Source organism: Dasypus novemcinctus, chromosome 9, assembly GCF_030445035.2.
Source record: "Dasypus novemcinctus isolate mDasNov1 chromosome 9, mDasNov1.1.hap2, whole genome shotgun sequence".
NCBI lineage: Eukaryota > Metazoa > Chordata > Mammalia > Cingulata > Dasypodidae > Dasypus > Dasypus novemcinctus.
The window spans coordinates 90,315,095-90,325,361 of NC_080681.1; the positions used below are offsets into that span (position 1 = coordinate 90,315,095).

Consider the following 10,267-nt stretch of genomic DNA (forward strand, 5'->3'; position numbering starts at 1 on the left):
AAATATTTGACAAATGAATGATACAATCTTTCTTTTTTTTGACTCCTGATTTTATTATTCAATCTCTTTTTTTTTATACAATCTTGATTGTACCCTCCTCAAAAATCTTCACTGCTTTCCCTCTCCCTATAGAATAAAAACCAAACTGTTTTATTTGACCTTTAAGAACTCCTACACACTTTCAGCCACAACCAGCTTCTTTTCCCCTTCTTTCCTTTCACTCACTGCTTTGAAGGTCAGTTTAGCCAATGATTCACTGATCTTGCCCCAGGCCACTTGCGTTCTCCCACCTCAGTTCCATGAATTCCTCTCAGCTCCTCCTAATGCTGCAGCTGCTCCAAGTTGATAGGCTCCCAGGAAGGCGTCCATACCCAGCTGCTCCATCCCGCTGAGACCTCACTGCCACGCAAGTCAACCCTTAGCCTGCACGTACTGCCTCCTGCCCACCCGTCTGGTCTCACCCTGTTAGAGAGTGAGCTTTCTGAGGGAAGGGCTGAACTCTGGACTTTATCCAGGGTCCCAAGCTGGGCCCACCACAAAGAGATGTGTTGGTCATAGTAGTGGTGGATTCATCACCAGGGGGCCCAGAATGAGGCCATTTAGGGGCTTAATGTCAGAAAGAAGCAGTGTGCAGTTGTAGCGGGCCAGGCTATGGTGACCCGGCTAAGGCGGGCTGGAAGATGCGGAGGGAAGGGGTGGAGAGTCAGGGTTGGGTGTGCTTCCTGCCCCAGGATCAGGTGGCCCGCCCCTGCTCCCGCCTCTCTCGCAGAGCCGAGCTGAGCTGAGCCTGGGCTGGACAGCCCCTCCTGCCTTCGGGCTGGTGGCCCAATCAGCAGGCGCCCCCCATCTGGCCCGCCCCCTCCCCCTCTGGTGACAGAAAGTCAGCCCAGCAGATGAGGAAGTAGCAGGCAGGCTGGTCCTAGGGACTTCTCTCTGGCCCTACTCCCTCTGAGCCCTCCACAACAACCCGCCTGGCCCCTGCTGGTGAGTCTGGACCTTCTACGGGCTCTCCATGTGCCAGGGCCCCCTGCCTGGCTAGCCCTGCCCTGCCCTGCCCTGCCCAGGTTGTGGGCGAGGCTGTTTCTAGGGAGAGTGGGTGGGAGGTCCTAACTCACTGGGGCTGGGCCTCTAACAACCTCCTTACCCCACCACCACCGTCTCTCGCCCCATTTGCTTAAACATAGATCTTCACCCTCTCCTTCTCTCCCTACACTTTCCATCTCCTCCACCCTCTTCCCCCTTCCTTTGCTTGTCTCCTTATCCCTTCCATCCATCTTAAAGGAAGGAAGGAACAGGCTGAGTTTCCCTCCAGGGACACACCCTGATTTTTCTCAAGCTTGGGGAGAAGTCCTTCTCAGAAGCCTTGAGCCATTTCTGACCTCCAGGGTATGTGTGTGTGTGTGTGAGAGAGAGAGACAGAGAGAGAAAGAGAGATGGGAATTTGGGTGGTAGTGGTTGAGAGAGAGGAGAAATGAGGTGCTGGTAAACTCACACGTGTGCCTAAGCTGGGTAGGCCCTACCAATAAAAATCTGATTGTGAATGAATGAAAGATGTTTATTGTCCCTGGAAAGAGATCTCTGTGAGTGATTGAGGACAGCCGTTTGTCTGTATATGATGGGAGCAAGTTTATGTCCATTCACCTCTTAGGTGGTCAGTGAGTTCACGTATGTGATCACATATATCAAATCTGCACGTGTCATTTCAGTAGGACATGGACCTCAGCAGATGAGCATATGCATTTGTGCATGGTAACATGGGACCTGTGAAGGGTGATGTGTATGTGTGATTTGGTGTGTGTTTTACCAGCGTGAATGTAGTTAGGAGCAGGTCTGAGTCTAAGAAACTACACATGTCAAAGTCCACGGGGGTTCTTGTGGGTGGTGTGTGAGAGGCAGGGCAGTTGTTGCCAGCAGGAGATATGTGGGTTCTGTGTGCACATATATGTGCTGGCCATTGGTAAGTTTGTTGTTGTGGATCCTGATCGTTGTGGGGACAGTTGCAAGTCTCAAGAAGTGTGTGTAGATCTGAAGAAGTGTGAGATGATGTGGAGGTGTGCAGGAGCACCTGTAAGATGTGTGCCCAGTGAGTGTGTGAGAGTGTTGGGGAACTGTGTGTGTAGGCACATTTGCAGCCTCGGTATTGGATGTGTCAGGTCTGTCTTCATTTAGTACCTGCACAGGTGGTTCTCTGGCTAGAGGAAACCGTGCAGACTAGGATGCAGGAAGCTCTCAGAACACCTGCTGCCCTGGCTGGGTGGGGAATGCCCTGTCCCTCTGGGACTGTCTCTCCTCTGTCTCAGGAGCCCCAGGCTCTCCTTGGTCTGGGCAGAGGCTTCTGTGTCCCTATGAGCCTTCCCCCAATATCCCTGAGGTGGTGGGCCTAGCCCCTCAGAATCCTTCCCTGTGGGAGAGGAAGATTCCTGAGACCTCCCTCACCTCCTCACATGCCATTGACTTCCCTGCCCCTGCCTGGGAGGGAAGGGTGATTGTGCCTATTCTGTAGTAGAACGAACTGAGACTTCATGACTGGTTTGGAGAGAAGCTGGGTGTGAGTTTTCAGTTGTTCTTTTTGGGCCAAGGGCAGGGCTGGGGCCAGGGCGGGAGGTGGTTTCTTGCTCAGGCAGAGACACTCAGTCCCTTAGTTCATCGGATTGGTCCAGGGTGGGTGGGTGGTGAGTCTGGGGCATTACTTTGTGGGTCTTGCCACTCCAGGCACTGATCTGTGGCCTGACTTACTCTCCACTCCAAGCACAGTACAGTGGGGGCGGGTGGAGGGCAGGGCTGCTGCTGATCTAGTCAGACAGGTGGAGCTGCTAGGGCCAGAGTCTTAAGGAGCCAGGCTCCAGGATGGGAAGGGCTCATTGAGAGGAGAGCACCAGAGAGGAGAGGCCAGAGGTGAGAATTCCGGGAGGGCAGAAGATGAGTGTTCCAGGAGGGGAGAGGAGGGACCAGGAAAGTGGGAGTCCTGATGGGGGAGAGGAGAGGTCGAATGTGAGGGATCTTGGAGAAAAAGAAAAATCTAGAGAGCTGGGGAAATAAGGAGGAAGGCAGAGGAGATTCATTCTGGAGGTGAGTTTGCTGTTGGTGAGGAGGTAACTCTCCGGAAAAGAGACTCTTGAGACCAGAAATTGAGAGTTCTCTCATGGAGAAGAGGGGAGGGGAGGCCAGGAAGTAAACATCTCTGGAGAGGAGCAGAGAGTGAGGAGAGATGAGTAAAAATGTGGAGAGGAAAGAGCAGAACAACGCTTTCCAAACAGGCAGGATGTGTGGGGAGGAGACATCCCACCAAACTGCCTCCTCCCTCTAGCCCCTGCAATTCCTTCCTCTCACTATTCTGTTTGGTTCTATAGTGAGGTGTTGTCTTATTTGGTTCTGTGTCCTGTTTCTGTTGGCCAGGGGAGGAGGTACAGTAAGCCCTGTCTGACAGCCACCCTCCATACTTCTCCAGAGTCCTTAGGCAGGATGGAGGCTGTTGTGAACTTGTACCAGAGAGTCATGAAGCATGCAGGTAAGATGCTGTCTACCCTCTTTCCCTGGGGTTTCCTGGGTCTTGGGCCGTCTCTGAATAGAGAATCCCTATGAACCCCTTGACCCTTTGTGATCTGACCTTGTATTTGTAGACCTGCTGGGGACTCTAAATTCTGTAACCCTTCCTGACTACCTGTGACCCTTTTTCACAGATCCCCGGATCCAGGGCTACCCTCTGATGGGGTCCCCCCTTCTAATGACCTCCATCCTCTTGACCTACGTGTACTTCGTTCTCTCACTTGGGCCTCGCATCATGGCCAATCGGAAGCCTTTCCAGCTCCGCGGCTTCATGGTTGTCTACAATTTCTCATTGGTGGCATTCTCACTCTACATTGTCTATGAGGTGGGCCCCTGGGATACCTATGCTTTAATTCCTGCCAGCAGGGTAAGGGGGGCTTAGGGCCAGAGAGGCTCAGATCCATTTCTGTGGCTGGAGGAAGCATGAGGGAAAGGGCAGCTCTCTGATGGTCTAATCCATACCCCTTCCTAGTTCCTGATGTCTGGCTGGCTGAGTACCTACACCTGGCGCTGTGACCCTGTGGACTATTCCAACAGCCCTGAGGCACTTAGGGTAAGTAGAGGCTGGGGACTAAGTCATAAACAGTGTGGGGGATAGGAACAGTGTGAGGGGTGATTGGCCTCATGGCCTCATTTAGGGAGGCTCTTGATGCAGTATGGGGTTCCTAAAGCTGCCCTGACTTCTTCCAGATGGTTCGAGTGGCCTGGCTCTTCCTCTTCTCCAAGGTCATTGAGTTGATGGACACGGTGAGTGGTTGTATGACATGTGAGCACTTGGGGGCAGATAGAGGGGGAAGAGGCTCTGGCTCTGACCTCTTCCTCTCACTCTTTTCTCAGGTGATTTTTATTCTCCGGAAGAAAGATGGGCAGGTGACCTTCCTACATGTCTTCCATCACTCAGTGCTTCCCTGGACCTGGTGGTGGGGGGTAAAGCTTGCCCCAGGTGAGTGGTGAAAGCCACTAGGGAAAGAGGGTTGGACACTGGGTACCAGAGGCTCGACTCTCCTGACCATGTTTCGTTGTTCATCCACAGGAGGAATGGGCTCTTTCCATGCCATGATAAACTCTTCTGTGCATGTCATCATGTACCTATACTATGGATTGTCTGCCCTCGGTCCTGTGGCTCAGCCCTATCTTTGGTGGAAAAAGCACATGACAGCAATCCAGCTGGTGAGGGGCCTGGCCTATAACTTCCCCACTTCTCTCCCACCCCCACCCCTGAACATTTCCTAGTCCTACCACTCTACCTTACCTCTGACCCCATCTCTCTCACTCAGCATTTATCTCTTCCTTTACCCGTTCTCCCCACCAGTCCTCTTACTGTTCCCTCTAATCCTTGCCTTTCTTTATCCTAGATCCAGTTTGTCCTGGTCTCGCTGCATATCTCCCAGTACTACTTCATGCCCAGCTGTAGCTACCAGTATCCAATCATCATCCACCTCATCTGGATATATGGCACCATCTTCTTCATGCTGTTCTCCAATTTCTGGTATCAATCTTACACCAAAGGCAAGCGGCTGCCCCGTACACTTCAGCAAAATGGCGTTCCGGGAGCCACCAAGGTCAAGACCAACTGAGCAATGTGGCCTAGCTAGGCGCCCACCTAAGTGCCTCAGGACTGCACCTTGGGCAGCATCCATCAGTGTCCTCCCTCCCTACCTACACCTGTGACCAGAGCTTATGCAGCCAGGACTGAGCAGGGGACAGGCCCTCCTCTCCCCGCAGCTGGTACACCAGGACCACTGCCTCCGTTTCTCACCCACTCCTCCCGGCCAGCTCCAAGGATGTGGCCTTATTGCCCCCTGCCACTTCAGAGCTGGGGGCTGAAAGGGCTGGACACTTACTTCCCCATCTTTGCCTTAAACTTGGGGGAGAGCACTCAGGGCTGGCCCCCACCAGGGTCTTGTGGCCTTTTTCTCACACTGAAGAGGTCAGCAATAATCTGTCACTTTGGACCCAGGCTCCCTCTTTCTCCACTCCCACACTGAAGCAGTAGCTTCTTGGCCAAAGGTCAGGGTGGGTGAGGGGCTTGCGAAAACAGCCTGTGGAGGCTGCTCACTCAACTTGTGTCTTAATTAAAAGTGACAGAGAAAACCATTGAGGCTGTGTGTGTACATGTGCGAACAGAGGAGGTGGGCTATAAAGCCTACTAGTCTTGTCTACAAATAGAAGGGATGCTTTCTGATCATAGTGAAGAGGAGTCCCTGGAGGCTGGTGAGATAGAGGTCATACAAGAAGAAAGGCTGGCATTACTTTATTAGAAAAGTTAAAAAACAAAAAGTCTGAGGATGACGTTGGTTTTCAACGGATGCCTTGGTGGATGAGGCTGCTTTTGGCCGCACTGGCCTTCTCCCGTTCCCGCCGCCGTGCAGGGTCCAACTCAAAGCAGCGCCACAGCCGCAGGGTCTCATCTGCTGCTGCTGATGCCACAGTGGCCCCATCTGGGCTCATAGTTAGACTCAGGACCCGAGCTGTGTGGCCTGGAGCATGAGGGAAAAAGTAAGCAAAGTGCATGTGAATGTAGATACCTATAGCCCCCCAATTTTGATGGTTACCTAACATTATTATTTATTTTTTATAACAGCTTTATTGAGATATAATCTATATACCATAAAACTTATCCTTTTAAAGAGTACAATTCAGTGGTTTTTGGTATAATCACAAAGTTGTGCAACCACCACCACTATCAATTCCAGAACATTTTCATTACTGCCAAAAAAACCCCATACCTATCAGCAGTCACTCTCCATTAACCTCTTCTCCTCAACCCTTGCCAACCACTAATCTAGTTTGTCTCTATGGATTTGTCTATTCTGGTCATTTCATATAAATGGAATCATACAGTCTGATTTTTTTCCCTTTAGCACCTACCTTTGAGCTCTGCCACCTTGGCCATGGTTGGATACTTCCAAATAACCAGCTGGTTCTGGGCAAAGCCATGGCCTGAGATGAGCTCCTTATAGTGGGGAGACCAGAGGATGGAACACACCTGTGGAGAGGGGATGATATAGGAACTACATTCAGCCAAGGCTCCTTAAATCAGAGCTAAGTCCATTCTAGTGGCAGGCACCCTGCCTGGTGCTATAGACTAAGATTTGAATGATCATAGTCCTTACAAAACACTTCAAGGGAACAGATGTGGCTCAAGAAGTTGAGTGCCCACCTCCCACATGGGAGGTTGTGAGTTTGGTTCCCAGTGCCTCCTAAAGAAAACAACAAGCAAAAAAACCCAAAATGAGCAGGGAGCAGAGTGGCTCAAGCAGTTGAGTCCTGCCTCCCACATGGGAAGTTCTGGGTTCGGTTCCCAGTGCTTCCTAAAGAAAAGCAAAACAGACCAAGCAAAACAACAAGCAGAAAAGGAACAAACAGATGAGGGAGCCAACCCAGGGTAGCCTATGTGGCTCAGTGGTTGACTGCCAGATTCCTACATACAAGGTCCAAGGTTCAATCCCCAGTCCCAGTACCTCAAAAAAACAACAACAAAAAAAACACCTTTGAGAAAGTTATAATCGTTACACATTTTACTGGTAAAGAATCAGGCAGAGGCAATTCAGCAAGTTACTGAAGGCCATGTGCAGTTTTAAGTTAGTAGGTGACAGAGCCAGAATTTGAATTCAGGCCCATCTGGCTCCAGACCCTATGTCTATAGTGAAGGCTATAAATGGGGAAGTAGAGGGCTATATGAGGAGTGGTCCTTAAGAGGCCTAGCAAAGGCCTCAAATATTTAATGAATTTGGATTATATGCTGTAGGTGATTAGGAGCCATTGCAGGATTTAAATAGGACAGTAACAGATTTGTAGTTCAGAAAGACCACTCAGACCACAGTGTAGAGGACAGATTGGAGGAGATAAGACAATGCTGGAAGACCAGTGAGGAAGTCACTATAGTAGACTAGGGGAAAAAGAGGCTGAGGACGGGATAGATATGAACAACATTTGAGGTAAAATTATTAAATCTTGGTGCCTAGCTGAGGAGGATGAAAGATTCTAGGAGAATTTTCAGATTTTAGTAGGTTGTACCATTCTAAAGCAATGTAAGAGAAAGAGGAGGAACACACTTCAGGGAGGCAAGAGGAAGTGACAAGTTCACTTTGGGACATACTGAGGTACTGGTACCTATAGGACAAAGGGCTGGAGAGAGATCCCACCAATTACCAAAATTATGGGCCTGGAGCTCATGAATGAGAGCTGAGCTATAGAGATGTTTGGGAATCATCAGGGTATAGAGTTGGTGAACCCACTGGAGTGGACATGGTTACCCAGAAAGATTATATAGATTAAGAACACACCAGGGAGTAAGGCTGAAATAGGTGAAAGACTACCTGGGAATGGGCATCCACAGCATTCAGACAGGCTCCAGAGCAGACGTTCCAGATACGAATGTGGCGATCACTTGTGCCCCCTCCTGTTGCCAAGACATTGGACTGCCAGGGACACCAAGCTACAGCCTAGATGGGATATAAAGGTAAAGCCAGCAGGTACTAGGGCTAGACAAGGAGCTACAGGGACCACAGATTAACCTACCAACATATCACCCCTTGACAAACCCAAGTTCTGGGTCAGGGTCTAGAGGCCCCTGCCCAGCCTGACTCTTACCTTGACAGCCCCTTGATGCTGAGTGAATGTCTGCAAGGGAGTCCAGCCACCTTCTCCAGCAGCACTAGGCCACACATTGACCAAGTTATCATTGCCACCACTAGCCAAATGTCGTCCATCTGGAGCCCAGCATAGCCCACACACTTCTTGGCTATGGCCACTTAATGTGGCCACATGGTGTTCTGCTACCCGGACATCATGGTGGTGGATGTGACCGGAACGTGAGCCACTGGTGGAGGGAAGAAGGGAAACAGTGGTAGTGCTAAATGCTTCAATCCAAGGGTGCACAATCAGAGAGATGGTGGGCAGAATTCATGGTGGTCTGAGTCCACCACTGACCTGGACAGGATATAGCTGTTCCAACAAAGGGAACTCACTCGTGCAGAGTGACTGGTCATGTTTCGAAGCCGTTTCTGTTGTTGCACATCCCACAGCTACAGGGAGAGAAAATCACACCTAGGATCAGAGATTGGGACTTGGTATTTAGCAGCCTCTAGCTGGGCAAAAGCCCCTAGAAATAGAGCAGCAGTGCAAGAACAAGTCTCACTTGCACTTCCGCACTGCTGGTGCCCACAGCCAGGTAGTTGCCCTCTTTGATCCAGGCCACAGAGGATACATATTCCCCAGGTTGCTCCATTTGCAGCAATTGCAGGATGTCACCAGAGCTAGCACTCCACAAGTATACACTGTTGTCCAGTGCCACAGCCAGTACATTCCCAGAGCTCCAATCCACAAGGTTCAGGTCTACCAGAGGGGGGAAGGGAAGAGCATAAGCTTCTTTGTTTACCTAGTCCCCAAGCCCTCTTTCTCCAACTATGGGGCAAAGATAAGGCTGTACTTACAATAATCATTGCGGATTTCAGGGGCGTCCAGGATGCGGTCTGGCAGGGAAGGAATGTATCGGCAGGTCTTCCGGCTGGAGCCAGGCGTGGTCTTCTGGCTATACAGCACCTTTAGTCTGTTCTGGTAACCTGTGGCAACAAAGTGAGTCTAGGTGCTGGGAGAATTGACACCACTCTTCCCCTAGCTTGGAAGGCAGTCTAAGCTCCTCCTCTCAGCCTTAGGTGGAAAAAGCAGACTGGCATCTATCTCCCCTCAGCCCTGAGGACTGACATCCCTCCAACAATCACCCCTTTTGGTCTTACCCTCTGGGGCATTCTGGGGTTTTCCACTGAGCCGAAGGATCTTGGCTTCTTCCACATCGAAACCGTTCAGGTTCAAGGCCCAAGCCTTCTGATGTTCCTAACATATAAGGTTGGTGGTAAGACAAGATGACATTATGCAAAGGACACAGATGAATCTCCTGCCCTGAGCCTCTTTGGACACATACCTTCTTAGTGGGCGTCTGGCTATTTTCAGGCTGGTTCTCCTTGCTCAGTAGGAAGCTGGCCACCTCCATCTGGGAAGAACTGCGATGGGGGATGTAGCGGTCACCGCCAGCTTTGTTGGGAGTGGTCTGAGATTTGGAGCTGGATTTGCCTAGGACGGGGAGAGAGAAGCCAGGCAGTCCGACTAGGCTCCCGGCACGGAAAGCGTGACGGATGCTCTCAGACATTCCCCTTCCTTCCCCGTGTCTCGCGGCACCCCACTGACCAGGAGTTCGGCCCGGGGTCCTGCCGGCGCTGTGGGATCGGTTGGCCGCCCGCATGGGTGACGGGGCCGGGCCCGCGGCATCCTTGGCTTTGCGCTGCCAGCGCGCAGGGGGTGCATTAGGAATGGGTGCGTCCAGTTGGAGCAGCGAGTGCAGGTCGCTCTCGAACACGAACTGCGCCATGGGTGCGTCTGGGGGGGGGGGATCTTCGGAGTTGGTACCCGCCGAACCCTGGAGGAAGAAAGCCGACCGTACTCAGGGGACAGCGGAGGGCCACGTTCAGCTAAACCTCCCGGTCTCACACCCCTGGCCGCAGTCACCCTAGGCTGGGCACAGCAGCTACCTCTTACAGTCCGCTCTCGATAGCTAAGCAGATCTGGCCTACACCTCTTGAAGTTTCCGCTCCGAGCATTCATTGGCTCCTTCAAAAATCCAACCGTCGCAACTGTCGCCATCGCCCATTGGCCTCTACAGCATAGAGGGCGGGCCTTCCGGGCAGCGGTCTCGCGAGAGTACAGAGCGCGATTGGAAGGG

General features: G+C 51.6%; 2 protein-coding genes across 5 annotated transcripts; one reads left to right on the forward strand and one right to left on the reverse strand.

Annotated features, from left to right (window-relative positions):
* The first annotated feature begins 855 nt into the window (after positions 1-855).
* Positions 856-5,643, forward strand: ELOVL1 (ELOVL fatty acid elongase 1). Of its 4 annotated transcripts, none has more exons than XM_004484448.5 (8): positions 856-984; positions 3,397-3,508; positions 3,681-3,871; positions 4,019-4,099; positions 4,237-4,293; positions 4,384-4,489; positions 4,580-4,716; positions 4,902-5,643. In XM_004484448.5, the coding sequence occupies exons 2-8, from the start codon at positions 3,463-3,465 to the stop codon at positions 5,121-5,123; spliced, it is 840 nt and encodes a 279-aa protein (XP_004484505.1). In that variant the 5' UTR covers positions 856-984; positions 3,397-3,462; the 3' UTR covers positions 5,124-5,643. The 4 variants fall into 4 exon arrangements, with proteins under 4 accessions (XP_004484505.1, XP_012377414.1, XP_004484508.1 ...); XM_012521960.4 differs by having other exon boundaries at positions 857-984; positions 3,449-3,508; XM_004484451.5 differs by having other exon boundaries at positions 863-984; positions 3,402-3,508.
* A 141-nt stretch (positions 5,644-5,784) lies between these two features.
* Positions 5,785-10,240, reverse strand: CDC20 (cell division cycle 20). Its single transcript, XM_004484446.5, has 11 exons — positions 10,077-10,240; positions 9,736-9,964; positions 9,473-9,621; positions 9,288-9,384; positions 8,985-9,113; positions 8,690-8,886; positions 8,482-8,576; positions 8,143-8,371; positions 7,869-7,994; positions 6,418-6,535; positions 5,785-6,026 (listed from the first exon to the last, which is right to left on the reverse strand). The coding sequence occupies exons 2-11, from the start codon at positions 9,914-9,916 to the stop codon at positions 5,848-5,850; spliced, it is 1,500 nt and encodes a 499-aa protein (XP_004484503.1). The 5' UTR covers positions 9,917-9,964; positions 10,077-10,240; the 3' UTR covers positions 5,785-5,847.
* Between the last annotated feature and the right edge of the window lie 27 nt (positions 10,241-10,267).